We start from the raw sequence: 16,386 nt of genomic DNA on the forward strand, positions 1-16,386 counted from the left end.
AATTTAATGTACCGTATTTTTCGGACTATAAGTCGCTCCGGAGTATAAGTCACACCGGCCGAAAATGCATAATAAAGAAGGAAAAAACATATATAAGTCGCACTAGAGTATAAGTCGCATTTTTGAGGGAAATTTATTTGATAAAAGCCAACACCAAGAATAGACATTTGAAAGGCAATTTAAAATAAATAAAGAATAGTGAACAACAGGCTGAATAAGTGTACGTTATATGAGGCATAAATAACCAACTGAGAACGTGCCTGGTATGTTAACGTAACATATTATGGTAAGAGTCATTCAAATAACTATAACATATAGAACATGCTATACGTTTACCAAACAATCTGTCACTCCTAATCGCTGAATCCCATGAAATCTTACACGTCTAGTCTTACGGGAATGAGCTAAATAATATTATTTGATATTTTACGGTAATGTGTTAATAATGTCACACATAAGTCGCACCCAAACTATAAAAAAAACTGTGACTTATAGTCCGAAAAATACGGTATATATAATTAATATAACTGGAAATTAAGATATGTGAAAGTTTGACGCGTACCTTGTTTACATTCCTTTAAGTTTTGTAATCAATCAGAAATATCAAGCAGCTAAAATGCGCCAAACATTGATGTAAGTTTTAATTTTTTTTCCCATCATGCACTCTAAATAGGTGTAATTCAGAAATGTTTTAAGGTATTTCTACGTTTTTCATAATATCCACAATGTTCAGTTAGCAGGTTGTTGTTGTTTTTTTGCACCATGACTAGAGAAGGTTATTAGGATTGTGTCATACAAGTAAATGCTGTGCTATTATTTGCAAGTACTTTCAAGGGTCATTGATCTGATTTACTTAACATTGTCCATGAAATGGTAGGAAATATGTAGCATGCAGAAACTACCTGGTATTTAAGATTGAGTTGAAAGCGCTCCGTGGTGCGATGCTTTGTTGAACTTGTGACGTCTCGCGGGCCAAATTGAAGAGGCTGGCGGGCCGCACTTGACCCAGTTAGGACACGCCTAGTATAGCATGTTTAACGGCCACCTACGCACATTCACAACAGTCCCATTATGATTATGAAATGTATTTGTGGCCTCAAATAAACAAACACTGCCATAGCTTCTTGTTGAGCTTTCCTTCTACAGTGGTATCAAAAGACAAAAACTGTTGTTATTACAATCAAAGGAACTTTTATTGCATACAAACTGTCTGAAATGTTCTTTTGAAATTCACACCGTGGAGCAACACATTTCACAGTCACTGTTGTTATACACGATATGCGACAGAATGCAGTCCAAATGGAGCAACTACAGTGCAGCCAACAAGCATGTCGGCTGAATGTATTTACTGTACACCAGCATTTGGCACTTTATAGGTGCTAATTTCCGACCTTGCACACATACGCTAACATGTAACAAGTATCGCTAATTTATCCTAATCTTAAAAATGTGTTTCAACAAACTAGACTAGACGTGAAGGCAACAAATCTCCTTTTAAAACCTTTAAAATAGATGGATTCTATCATGAGTAGGGATGATGTTCAAAACCGGTACTCCCGGTTGTTCGATAAGAAAATAACCGATTCCATGGACTCGAATCCCGTTATCGAGGCCACTATAGTAAAGAAAAACAGTTGGTTCTTTATTCGAATCCCTGGGAACGAATCCCTTCCCACAGGAAATGCCCTGTGGAATTTACTGACACCTTGTGGCGATATAAAAATACTACGCGTCATTAGTTTGGGCACTTCCGGGTTGGCGACGTCAGTTCAATACATGAGACAATTGAGAAGTAGACAAGTTGTGTTAGCTCTTACAAGCCTTGGAAAAGATAAGTCTGTAAGTAAACTGTTTAACTTGTTTATGTAACTCAATATTAAGGTGGAAAGTGGTTAAATTTGATAATAAGATGTTTATTGAAAAACGATTTTTGTGCACTGTTTCAATGGATGTTTTGAGGACTTAAAATGGCTGCCAGTCGTGTATTTCCACCATCGAAATAGTTTCAACACTCAGAAGTAATTGTTTGATGATAGTACTGTATATTTGTGTGAAGCTAATATTTACATTTTGTGTATTAAATTTTAGTATGTTAATTGAATCACATAGCTTATACATTTGTCATTGTGTGTATTTCAGTTAAAAAAATAAATAACAGTCCAGTGCAAGACAAAAGTAAAGATAGGAAAAGACAAAGCAAGATCAACAAACAATAAAGAGCCTAAATGGATTAATCTGCTTTGGAACTTTATTAGACGTCTTGGATTGTTTGTTAGCTGTCTGCCTGTGTGTGTAGTTAGTATGTTCCAATAGCAGCAGAAGTGCACTTTTTGGAGAGCTGTATTATTTTCAGTTTTGTGCCCAAGGGACTGATTTTATTTAACACTATATTATTATTTATACATCGATAGTGATCACAGAGACAGGTTGTTTTTGTGTTACTGTATATATTTGTTTTTCTGAAAAATCCCACTTAATATACTTTGGGTAACAACAGTCAATATTTATTTATTTAATTTTTTTAGGTGGGTAACAGTCAATACTTATTTATTTATATTATTTTATTTTTTTCTTATAAAATAAAAAGTGAGCTTTTGTTAAACCAAATATTGTGTTTTTTTCCATATACAACAACCTATCTGGATTCGATAAGAGAATCGATAAGGAATCGGTTCGATAAGAGGATTCGATAATGGGCTTGAACTCGATAATGTCTTACCAAAATCATCCCTAATCATGAGTGGTTGAAAATACGTTTGAATATAGCGTTAAATGCATGTAAACTTTGTGTTGCGGCGTAACAATTATAAGCTAAAATGTGTTTATTTGTGTCAGCGGTGAAGTCACACATACAGTACATTTAGTTATTGCACACACACAAAAAAACCCTTCATTTTTGAAAAGGGAACGTTTGAAAATTAAAATAATGTCTTCCATTGTTCCCGATAAATAACTAACTTTATTCTACACTACTTTTTTAAAAGCATTGCGAGATTCACAGTCCAATGCTGTTTGTTCTTGGGTCCCGTACGTCACAATTTGGGGTCGACTCACATTCAATCCAGTCAAAAAAGGAAAACAGGTGGTTATTCCAAATGGGCAGCAGCAATATAAGACACACTGTACATTAAATATGAAATCTATTACCTCAGTATATATAATATACCAACAGTAGACATACGCGTCACATTAAAATCCGTGCCTGTTTCTCTGAGCCGAGAAGCAAGTCTCAAACTTCTCAGCTTTGGCATGACCGGCGCGAGACACGCTACTGTCGCCGATATGGAATGGTGCACGGGATAAGACATGGTGACTAATGCCCAGCCGCGAATTCCCCCAAATCCTTCCCTGTTGTCAGCGTAAAAACACAACATTGCACTTTGATGCGGTGCAATCACCATATTTCAGCAACTAACCCAGTTTGTGTGTGTGTGTACCAAACGTGCATTGAATCAGGAGTAACAAGCTGATGGGTGAAGGGGGTTCTGTGTCCTACACAGCGTGCTGAGGGTGTGCATGTACGTCCTGGTGGACACAGGGGAAGACCGATGAGAAACTCGATACTTTTTACTCCTGCGGGGAAAAAGAGAGAGAAAGCGTGATATTATTATTCCTTAGATTATAGACTTGGCACGACCTGTTCACTCCTAAAACACAAAACAGCTTGTTGGTAGATGGAATTGTAACTCTGCTTCTTAACACACCTGGGCCTCATTTATAAGGGTCGCTAGGGGCGCCGATTAGTGGTGAGTGTAAGGAAAGGCAAAGGGAGTTACAGACAAATCCTTATACACGTTCAAATCGATGTACAGACAGACAACTCGAAGTGTTGCAAAAGTCACGTGTAAAAAGACAGCCAATAGACGGTTCCTGTTTCACACACGTCTACATATTTTTTTTTTTTTACACACACACCAATCGAAATACGGACAGACATATATTTTTTTACACATAGACAAATCATAGTACATGCAGACAACTTAAAACACGAACACACAGATCTGATTGAACACACACACAGATTTATATACAGGCACACATTAATTGGATTATAATGGAATTGGATTACACATGATACATGGATACATTATACATGATGTATTTATACATCGTGTATAATATATATTATATATATATATAATTATATATTTTATATATTATAATATATATATTTATATTATAATATATAAATATATAATATATTAATATTTATATTATATATATATATATATTATATACATACATACATACACACACACACACACATATTTATATATATATATATATATATATATATATATATATATATATATATATATACAGTGGGGCAAAAAAGTATTTAGTCAGCCACCCATTGACAATCAATGGGTGGCTGACTAAATACTTTTTTGCCCCACTGTATATATATATATATATATATATATATATATATATATATATATATATATATATATATATATATATATATATATATATATATATATATATATATATATATATATATACATACATATACAGTATAGGCCAAAAGTTTGGACACACCTCATTCAATGCGTTTTCTTTATTTTCATGACTATTTACATTGTAGATTGTCACTGAAGGCATCAAAACTATGAATGAACACATGTGGAGTTATGTACTTAACAAAAAAAGGTGACATAACTGAAAACATGTTTTATATTCTAGTTTCTTCAAAATAGCCACCCTTTGCTCGGATTACTGCTTTGCACACTCTTGGCATTCTCTCCATGAGCTTCAAGAGGTAGTCACCTGAAATGGTTTTCCCTTGAAGCTCATTAAGAGAATGCCAAGAGTGTGCAAAGCAGTAATCAGAGCAAAGGGTGGCTATTTTGAAGAAACTAGAATATAAAACATGTTCAGTTATTTCACCGTTTTTTGTTAAGTACATAACTCCACATGTAGTTGTTGTTCGTAGTTGTGATGCCTTCAGTGACAATCTACAATGTAAATAGTCATGAAAATAAAGAAAACGCATTGAATGAGAAGGTGTGTCCAAAACATTTGGCCTGTACTGTATATATTATTATACATATATTATATAATGTATAATGTATAATATACATTATACATGAATTGGATTATACTACACGTTTGCAAATCATTTTGCTACAATAATACTTCCATAGTTGCTATGCACAAAATAGTTGTGCCAAAAGGGGATAGGAAATGCGTAAGTGACTTTCACAAGAATCGTTTTAAAGAAAAAGTCTCTGAGGGAAAGGCTGCGTATTGCCACGTACTCTTTCGACCATGCGTAGAGCTCACGTACCTTTTTTCAGACGCGGGAATCAGCGACGTCTGATGGTGTCACCACCAAATAGAGCTCATACTCACATGGAAAAACACATTATTTGACGATATATAAGCATTTCTTTAGTTCTGGATGTATTGTATATACATTTGTTAAAACCTAAGAATCCAAATAGAGCTGTATTAATACTGTACATTAGGGGTGCTAAAAAATCGATTCACATTCAAATTTCCATTTTTTATTTATTTCCATTCTACATTGATTCAAAATGTTCAAGATTCAATTACATTTGTTTGTTGTTGTTGTTGAAAATGTAGTATTTTTATTTTTAAAAGGGGACTGATTATGCCAAACCAACTTTTCTTATCTAATAGTACCTGTTTTTGTGTAATTGGGATCTGCATAAGTCGCAAAAGTGTGAAATAAAACCATGGAGGCATGGTGGAGATATTTATTAAACAACCTTGCCTTCTTTCATACTTTCTACATTTTGAATTAACATTTTTAAAATAGTTTTCTGAAGGCCAACACTGCGCGTATAAGTCATTAGTCTGCGGCCAAAAGGAGCTTTTGTAACCTGTTTTGTAAAAGGTTTTTATTTTAATTTGTACAAACCCTGTTTCCATATGAGTTGTGAAATTGTGTTATATGTAAATATAAACGGAATACAATGATTTGCAAATCCTTTTCAACCCATATTCAATTGAATGCATTACAAAGACAAGATATTTGATGTTCAAACTCATAAACTTTATTTTTTTTTGCAAATAATAATTAACTTAGAATTTCATGGCTGCAACACGTGCCAAAGTAGTTGGGAAAGGGCATGTTCACCACTGTGTTACATGGCCTTTCCTTTTAACAACACTCAGTAAACGTTTGGGAACTGAGGAGACACATTTTTGAAGCTTCTCAGGTGGAATTCTTTCCCATTCTTGCTTGATGTACAGCTTAAGTTGTTCAACAGTCCGGGGGTCTCCGTTGTGATATTTTAGGCTTCTTAATGCGCCACAGATTTTCAATAGGAAACAGGTCTGGACTACAGGCAGGCCAGTCTAGTACCCGCACTTTTACTATGAAGCCACGTTGATGTAACACGTGGCTTGGCATTGTCTTGCTGAAATAAGCAGGGGCGTCCATGGTAACGTTGCTTGGAGGGCAACATATGTTGCTCCAAAACCTGTATGTACCTTTCAGCATTAATGGCGCCTTCACAGATGTGTAAGTTACCCATGTCTTGGGCACTAATACACCCCCATACCATCACAGATGCTGGCTTTTCAACTTTGCGCCTATAACAATCCGAATGGTTCTTTCCCTCTTTGGTCCGGAGGACACGACGTCCACAGTTTCCAAAAACAATTTGAAATGTGGACTCGTCAGACCACAGAACACTTTTCCACTTTGTATCAGTCCATCTTAGATGAGCTCAGGCCCAGCGAAGCCAATGGTGTTTCTGGGTGTTGTTGATAAACGGTTTTCGCCTTGCATAAGAGAGTTTTAACTTGCACTTACAGATGTAGCGACCAACTGTAGTTACTGACAGTGGGTTTCTGAATTGTTCCTGAGCCCATGTGGTGATATCCTTTACACACTGATGTCGCTTGTTGATACAGTACAGCCTGAGGGATCGAAGGTCACGGGCTTAGCTGCTTACGTGCAGTGATTTCTCCAGATTCTCTGAACCCTTTGATGATATTACGGAGCGTAGATGGTGAAATCCCTAAATTCCTTGCAATAGCTGGTTGAGAAAGGTTTTTCTTTAGCTGTTCAACAATTTGCTCACGCATTTGTTGACAAAGTGGTGACCCTCGCCCCATCCTTGTTTGTGAATGACTGAGCATTTCATGGAATCTACTTTTATACCCAATCATGGCACCCACCTGTTCCCAATTTGCCTGTTCACCTGTGGGATGTTCCAAATAAGTGTTTGATGAGCATTCCTCAACTTTATCAGTATTTATTGCCACCTTTCCCAACTTCTTTGTCATGTGTTGCTAGCATCAAATTCTAAAGTTAATGATTATTTGCCAAAAAAAAAGGTTATCAGTTTGAACATCAAATATGTTGTCTTTGTAGCATATTCAACTGAATATGGGTTGAAAATGATTTGCAAATCATTGTATTCCGTTTATATTTACATCTAACACAATTTCCCAACTCATATGGAAACTGGGTTTGTACACCAAATAATATATTACGAGAATCGTGATGAATTAAATAGTCTACCCAAGAATCGGAATCGAAACAAATGGTCACACGTGACGTGCCCAGAGATTCCAAGAATTTGAAATAGCGACAAAGGAAATACAAACCTGGTTGTGTCACATTGTTCGACTGTACTGTATGCCGGTCTTGGAGGCGATGTTGGACCACGGTAGCAGAGATCGCAGCAGAGACTGCGCCTGTCGATACAGCCACTGTGGGATTGAGCACGGGCTCAGGCTGGCTAAGGTTGAACCTATGTGCTGGATATAGTCGGTGAGACAGTGCGTTAAGGAATAAGGTCATTGTGATTGTGTTTCACTTTGGATAACCAAAGAAAACAATAACATCAGACACGTTCATTGCTGCACAGAAAGTATAATAGCTGTGTACAAACAAAACATTAAAATAATACTTTACAGACACTGTAATATGATCGGTCATGTTTTTCAGTCAGTACAGATTGGTGTCTTATCGCAGTGTTGTGTATTACAAACTCAAACGTGTTTCGTGCTGACGTAGACGCTAGCCTATCTCTTGTCGTAGTTAGCTTTTACGGCTAATAAATACGGCAGCACGCCGATGTGTTACGCTAGAAGAAGAGTTCCTCAGTGTTCGCTCTTACATAAACAATATTGCTACAGCTTTGTTTATGATACAGTTTACGTAACATAAATGGTAGCATTGATGTTTTTTGAAGGCATTTTTAAAGTGATTAAAAGGTAGAATTGATTGCTCCCATTAACTGCATTGCTAGCCACCAAGAACGAGATAATTTTTACATGTTAGCAAAAAAAACAAAATGTTTGTTTTGTTTTCTTGTCTCTCATAATGATTGTGAACGACAGGCAAAATAAAATAAAAAATTGCAGTTCCCCTTTCAGAAACTAGAAAATGCAGGTCATCTACTGTAACGTTGGTGATTATTATCAGTTTAAGGGAGCGGCTTCACACTGTGTATGGAAACACATAATTAGCTGTGTGGGGGGACTAAAAATAAATAGCGCCAGCCAAACGGTGGTTGTGATCGGTGTCTGTGAATGGCATTAAAAGAGATAAATCGACACAGGCCGATCACATTGTGGAGGGGGGCGTGGCCTGCGGGCCTGCAGCGGAACGGGGTGTGCCAGGACCGGCCTCAAAGTCAGCGACAGTTGCGTAATGGCCCAGGTGGGCCTTGTTGTCTAATCACCTGTCGCTCTGTATAAGCAGCAGCCGGGAGGAGAGAGGTTGTTGGAGCTGGAGCGAGCGCACGAGCGAGAGCGACAAAAGGACACTCTCCGGGCAATGCTTGGTGGTCTGGAGCAGTGGTCCCCAACCTTTTTTTAACTGCGGACCGGTCAACGCTTGAAAATTTGTATAATAATATGCATCAAATAAGTACTTTCTTTCTTTCTTTTTCTATTTCGACAGAAAAAAAGACATGTACTGCACGCAGTTCTATATCTTTTAAACTTTATCTAATAATGCAGCATATATTATATTATCATACATTCTAATCATTTTTGGGGTGAAAACATACATAAATATCTACTTAGCCTTATGATTTCAAAGCAAGTTATCCATCAAATTGTACACTGTAAACATGACAATATGTTTTTTTTAAACATCTCGGTCTTCAGAATCTTTTCATAAGAAAAAAACTGTGGTACCATTTTTACATTTACAGTAATCCACTGCGAAAGCAGCAACCATATTTTTCATGCAAATAACCCCCCCAAAAAAACTGGCAGCTAAATCACCAGATATTTACAGTAAAATAGAATGTGACCATTTTACTGTAAATTTTAGGGTAAAATTCTGCCATTTTTTGACCGCAAAATCCACAGATTTTTTTCCTACAGTGTAGGTAAAATATACATTTACTAATCAAATGCATAGGTAATCGTGTGACAATATCATGCAAGTAATCCTTATACATGTATGTTTCTTTTATTAATGTTACAAGCGGCCGGCCCTCTGATGCCAGCCAAAACTGCAACGTGGCCCTCAATGAAAACGAGTTTGACACCCCTGTTCTAGACGGTTCAAGTATAATAGGTAAAAATTTTGCTTAACTTGTTTAAACTTTTTCTAACATTCCACACAACAAAATAAAAGTATGTATGATTTGTGATGATATCGGATCGGGTCAATATCCAATACTCTAGGCTCAAACATACCGTATTTTTCGGACTATAAGTCGCTCCGGAGTATAAGTCGCTCCGGAGTATAACTCGCACTGGCCGAAAATGCATAATAAAGAAGGAAAAAAACATATATACCGTATTTTCCGCACTATAAGGCGCACCTAAAAACCTCTAATTTTCTCAAAGGTTGACAGTGCACCTTATATATGACCAATATTGAGCCACAACAGGTCTCGCAACTACGGGATACATAACGTAACCCCAGCCTCTACTGTAGCGTCTATTCTATGCGCCTTATAATGCGGTGCGCCTTATATATGAACAAAGTTTTAAAATAGGCCATTCATTGAAGGTGCGCCTTATAATCCGGTGCGCCTTATAGTGCGGAAAATACGGTAAATCGCACTGGAGTATAAGTCGCATTTTTTGGGGAAATTTATTTGATAAAACCCAACACCAAGAATAGACATTTGAAAGGCAATTTAAAATAAATAAAGAATAGTGAAAAACAGGCTGAATAAGTGTACGTTATATGAGGCATAAATAACCAACTGAGAACGTGCCTGGTATGTTAACGTAACATATTATGGTAAGAGTCATTCAAATAACTATAACATATAGAACATGCTATACGTTTACCAAACAATCTGTCACTCCTAATCGCTAAATCCCATCAAATCTTATACGTCTAGTCTCTTACGTGAATGAGCTAAATAATATTATTTGATATTTTACGGTAATGTGTTAATAATTTCACACATAAGTCGCTCCTGAGTATAAGTCGCACCCCCGGCCAAACTATGAAAAAAACTGCGATTTATAGTCCGAAAAATACGGTAGGTATCGTAAGTGAAAATTCATTGAGACACAGACCTCCGGCTAGCCTATGCCCAAAATTACTTTGTTTGATTAGGCCTTAATTATGTTTTTTTCTGTTAAAAGGCATTAGTTTGTGTGTGTAAACCAATATGGAAATGTACTTCCCTTTTTCTGTGATTGGTGAATCATCCTTTCCGAATCATTACTACTGTTTTCCCCTGTTCCGTCCGTGCATAAGCCGAAAGGAAACCGACAAAAGGATATATAATTGTCCAAGGTGGATGACCCCCGTTGATGTAGAGAACATACGTGAAGCCGTCTTTGAGAACGCCGCGTATGGTGTAGTAGTAGGGCAGGTAGTGGTGTTGCTTGAAGTCCCTGTTCTCGTAGAAGTGGATGGCAGTGTTGTTGGTGGTGAGAACGTGCAGGTATATCGCCTTGCAGTGGTCCTGAGCTGTCGTGGAGATGTGCTCCTTCAGACTGTCCAGCAGTAGGGAGCCTGCACCGTGACACGGGCAGAACGCTCAGTCACGGAAAAAAGTGGGCTCCAAAATAATAACTATGAATTCATGTTCAGTACCTATGCCGTGTTTCCTGAAGTCTTTCACCACTCCCAGGCTGAGGATGTAGGCTACCTGTGTGTCCACAGGAAAACTGGAGGCAAGAATATCTCCATCCTGACACACACGCACAAAGATGTCACACATTGAAAATGAAAACAGATTGACATGAAGTCAATACATAATCAATACAGCATATTTAATTGAGGAACCATGGTGAGAAAAGTTATTTGTGTGCTGAAGTTAAAATAATCTGCAGTAATCTATTGATTAATTTGTTTGATTAATCCAATTAAACAAACTTTATAGCAGGGGTGTCTAAACTACGGCCCACAGGCCAAGTGCGGCCCGCCGGCATCTTAAATTTGGCATGCGAGACAGCACGAGTCCAATAAGCAACTTGACTTGGGCACGGTGTTTTCATATCATATACAAATAGCCAGCGGTCTGATAGCAATTTTGTCGTCACCTGGTGGCCAACAAAAGTAACTCAAGTCAGTGACTATTAATTACAAACCATACACAGCATTTATTTATATGACCTTCCGTAGTCATGATGCAGCAAAAAAACATTTCCACCAGCACAAAAACTCAACTAACATGGTCACCCATAACACATACAAAAATAATCAAAATTACACCGATTTAAATCCATTACAAGGGATGATGGGGAAAAATGCAAAAGACACTCTCCACACTTATCCATGTTTGGCACATTTTAGCTGCTTGATATTACTGATTGATTAAAAAACTTGAAGGAGGTTGTCACAAAAGTAAACAAGGTAGGAGTGGAATTTTCACATACTGTTAATAACCCATTATAATTATTATTATAATGATAATAATATTTACTCATATATAAATACATACATATATATACATATTTATATAAACGCACACACACGTGTATATATATATATGTATGTACAAACACACACATATACAGTATACACACGCAGATATACTGTACATACATACACACACACACACACACACACACACACACACACACACACACACACACACACACACACACATACATTTATATATATATATATATATATATATATATATATATATATATATATATATATATATATATATATATATATATATATATATATATATATATATATATATATGTTTTTATTTTTTTAAATTATCAATCGATTTAGAATCGGGATGAATAAGAACCTAAATATCCAAATGTTTTCACATGTAAATTGATTATTTTGTGCAGCCCTAGAAACGAATGTGTGTGTGTGTGTGTATATTATATATATATATATATATATATATATATATATATATATATATTTACCTGTAGTTACTCTGCATGCAGTCGGCTTTCGTCCCCTGGCCAAATGTTTTAAGCCCAATAATGCGGCCCCCTAGTCAAAAGGTTTGGACGCCCCTGCTTTATAGCCTCAATACGTCTTTTAGGGAAAATATAGAACTTTATTGATAAAAAAATTTCTACAAATACACGTATCGTTGTGGAAGGCAACAGCGCCTCCTTGCCACACCTGCTGGATTAAAGATGTTCTGTATTTTCTAAAACTGGAGAAAATTAGGCTGACATTGAACGGTTGTTCTGTGAAGTTTCAGCAAGTAGGGGGTGGTTTCCCAAAATGTGTATAAGGGACTCATCTCAAATTTAACCCCAACTGAAAAGTAGATAATTGAAGAGCCTTTTGTCTGCTTTAGTGTATTACTGCACCATTTTGGGGACATTCCGGAGTGCATGTGGCTTCATGCCAATATTTCCCTGTACTTGTTTGACTGATGCATGTTTTTTTTTATTTTTGTTTATTTAAGTTTTGTGAGTTAATAGTTTGGGGGAGAAAAAAAGAACATTTGACATGTGTTTAATTGTATTTCTGGACTGTATATGTTGAAAATTTTTCTGTCTCAATGTTTCCTTACCTATATTGCTATGTTGTCTATTACCATTGTTGGTATTTTGTCTATTACCATTGTTGGTATATTCATTCTTCCTACATTGTTGATACAAATTATTGTTACAGTGTAATAATTATTGTTACCTGTGGTAATGCCACTATGATACAACATTTGTATTATAATCCTTAAACAAAGTAACAGTGAAGCTCATGGGAATAAACACTGAATAGAGAACTGGGGGTGGGATTAAATAAATTATCTTCTTCCCACTCCCTTTCAGGCAAAACTGGATAATCATGCATTACATACTATACATTACCTTTTGCACTATATTAATTTATAGTTTTATGTGTTGTCAACTTGTACTTTTTTTTTATGTCATTGCCTGAAATAAATCAATTCAAAAAAAAAAATACTAAATGAAAATCCAATAAACAAATGTTTAAAAAGCGAAAAAGAAATACACATAATTGAAATGGCACTTATAACATTTGTGTCACTATATATTAATTTTTAAAATAACTTAAAAAAACAAAAAAACAACTGAGTGTAACCTAGGTATTTAAACAATTTTTTTTCGCTGAGTGGTGCTGATCAAATGACATCTTCAATGTACTGTTTTTGCACTTTGGCACAATAAAATAACATCAGAGTACCCAATCCAGCTTTGCCTGGGCTGACTAGAGCCCTGCCTCACACACTCGCTTGCGGTTTACGCACAGAGCCTGTTGAGTTGTACTGCTTGGCACAAACTACTATCACACTACTTCAACGTACCTCTTTATGCACTTTAGTTCGACTTTTGATCTCGGCCACGATCATTCCCGCAATGCCTCCTCTGAAGGTGGCGGCGAGAGAGAAAAACTTCTTGTTTGAGGTGATGTCCTGGTACCATGAGTCTGGGTACCTGCGGTCACAGGTCAAGACATGCCACTTAGTTCGAGAGTTTGTCAAACGTAAACATAGAAAATAAGATTCATAATCGTCTTGCATAGTAAATAATAGGATTATTACTCAATTGGGAACCAATCACCGCAGAGCAGTTTGACACTCTCTATGTCATCGTGGCACAAGAACCGTAGCTGGACTTCACTGAGAGCTGTGGGAGGCACCACGTCACTCATTCACACCTGTAGGCACCAACACAGAGCAGAAAGACGCTGACTGAGCAGTCTGTTGAAGATGATACTGATAAGTAAGGTGGGACTCGTTCAGAATCAATTCAGATTCTGGGGTGACGATTCGATTGAACATGATTTTCATGATGTATTATTCGGTATACATCTACGGTACAGGCCAAAAGTTTGGACACATCTTCTCATTCAATGCGTTTTCTTTATTTTCATGTCTATTTACATTGTAGATTGTCACTGAAGGCATCAAAACTATGAATGAACACGTGGAGTTATGTACCAAAAAAAAAAAAGGTGAAATAACTGAAAACATGTTTTATATTCTAGTTTCTTCAAAATAGCCACTCTTTGCTCTGATTACTGCTTTGCACACTCTTGGCATTCTCTCCATGAGCTTCAGGACGTAGTCACCTGAAATGGTTTTCACTTCACGGGTGTGCTTGAAGCTCATGAAGAGAATGCCAAGGGCTCAAAGAGCTTTTACATAGTGAAACCCAATATCTAAGTTACATTTAAACCAGTGTGTGTGGCACTGGGAGCAGGTGGGTAAAGTGTCTTGCCCAAGGACACAACGGCATTGACTAGGATGGCGGAAGCGGGGATCGAACCTGAAACCCTCAAGTTGCTGGCACGGCCACTCTACCAACCGAGCTATACCGCCCCAAAAGTACATTGCAAGAACAGCTGTCACATATACTGTAGTATTGTACATGGTAATTGTTATATATTGTATATATGATACAGACATAATATAATATAATATATTAGGGGTGTAACGGTACGTGTATTTGTATTAAACCGTTTTGGTACGGGGGTTTCGGTTCGGTTCAGAGGTGTACCGAACGAGTTTCCACACGGACATATTAAGTAGCGTAACGCACGTTGTGTAAACAATGCACACCGAGGCACAACACACGGCATGCTAGCAGCTAACGGGCTACGATAGACTGACCATACGTCCTCTTTTCACCGGACATGTCCTCTTTTGCGGGGCTGTCCCGGCGGAGTTTCTTGAATGCCTCAAATGTCCGGCATTTTGAGTTAGGGTTGTGTGTATTTTCAATGTACGTTCAGGGTTAAGAAGGGGTTAAAAACAAAACATATTGTGAAGGTGCACAGCAGCATTGGTGAGGGAGGGGCAGAGACAGAGAGAGCGAGAGAGTTATGATAAACGCGCATGCGTCGCCAGGCTCTGCTTTTTATCCATAGATTTATCAGATTTAATTTTTTATTATCTATAGCAGGGGTGTCAAAAGTGTGCCCCGGAGGCCATTTGCGGCCCACAGCTAATGTTTTAAAGGCCCACGGCACATTCTAAAAATACTATTAAAATAAACAAAAATATAACAAAAGTGAAATAAAAAAGCTTAAAGGTTAAATGTAATTTAGAAAAAGTTGACTAATAAAACAAAGCTGTTGTTTTTCTTTTAAACTGTCATTGCTCAAAACATAATAATGAATCAAAAGCAATGTTATTATGAATTATTGACCTATCTAAGGTTCCCATTACTTCACATCAAATATTCCACTAAGAAAAATATTTTTGGTGGAACATTTTGCAAATTTGGTAAATAAATAACCAAAAATTTATATTTTGTTGTTTTCTTACAGTACCGAAAATGAACCGAACCGTGACCTCTAAACCGAGGTTTGTACCGAACCGAAATTTTTGTGTACCGTTACACCCCTATAATAAATCAGTATTTATAATACACTGTACATATATTTTGTAAATATTACGTATATATGTTATATTTTATATCGCTATATTCAGTCTATTTATACCTGCATTGTCCTTTCCATCATTGTAACTGAGCAACTGTGTGGAACAATTTCTTTTGTGGATAATAAAAAGTTTGTCTAAGTCTAAATATAACAGTTGTAAGAATAGAAATAGTAGAAAATCCAAGCACATGTTATATGGAGTGAAAAAGGGCTGTGGATTATAACACAGTTAACGTTTAAGCTGGTCACAAAGGTCATATACTGTAGTTATAAACAAAAACACGACAAGTGAGCAACCCTGACTGAAATGTCTGCCTAACATTGTATTTCATATTACTTACTTTTTGTACTTTAAATAATAATACACTATTAATATTGTGTTTTTAACAGGCTAGCTGACGTTAGCTAGCAGCTGCTAACGGTTTGGCTATGCTAACGTGTTCATACCTGATATCAACTCTCGGACCGAAGGAAAGTCAAGGAGGTTTTTCACGTTCTGGGCTATAAATCTATATTTGACCAAGCATAGTTCAGCACACTTTCACTTTGTGTTGTCATTACTGGTATCGAGGCTGGAGCGAAACTAAACTAAGCTAGCCTCTAGTCCAAAGCTCTCCGCCGGATGTTTTCTTCCTGCTTGG

The 16,386-nt window shown here is 36.8% G+C and overlaps 1 protein-coding gene across 1 annotated transcript in view; it reads right to left on the minus strand.

The window, feature by feature from the left end:
* Positions 1–1,163: 1,163 nt before the first annotated feature.
* The window catches only part of nat15 (N-acetyltransferase 15 (GCN5-related, putative)), a 15,244-nt gene continuing 21 nt past the window's right edge, over positions 1,164–16,386 (minus strand). The window contains exons 1-7 of the mRNA XM_062036501.1: positions 16,193–16,386; positions 13,902–14,017; positions 13,665–13,794; positions 11,006–11,102; positions 10,690–10,924; positions 7,588–7,753; positions 1,164–3,573 (exon numbers count right to left, since the gene is read on the minus strand). The exon at positions 16,193–16,386 is cut by the window's right edge and continues 21 nt beyond it. Coding sequence (XP_061892485.1) covers positions 7,597–7,753; positions 10,690–10,924; positions 11,006–11,102; positions 13,665–13,794; positions 13,902–14,011 — 729 coding nt within the window. The 5' untranslated portion in view covers positions 14,012–14,017; positions 16,193–16,386 and the 3' untranslated portion in view covers positions 1,164–3,573; positions 7,588–7,596. The remainder of the gene's footprint in view (positions 3,574–7,587; positions 7,754–10,689; positions 10,925–11,005; positions 11,103–13,664; positions 13,795–13,901; positions 14,018–16,192) is intronic.

The sequence above is a fragment of the Entelurus aequoreus genome, linkage group LG25 (assembly GCF_033978785.1).
Source record: "Entelurus aequoreus isolate RoL-2023_Sb linkage group LG25, RoL_Eaeq_v1.1, whole genome shotgun sequence".
NCBI classification, from domain to species: Eukaryota; Metazoa; Chordata; class Actinopteri; order Syngnathiformes; family Syngnathidae; genus Entelurus; species Entelurus aequoreus.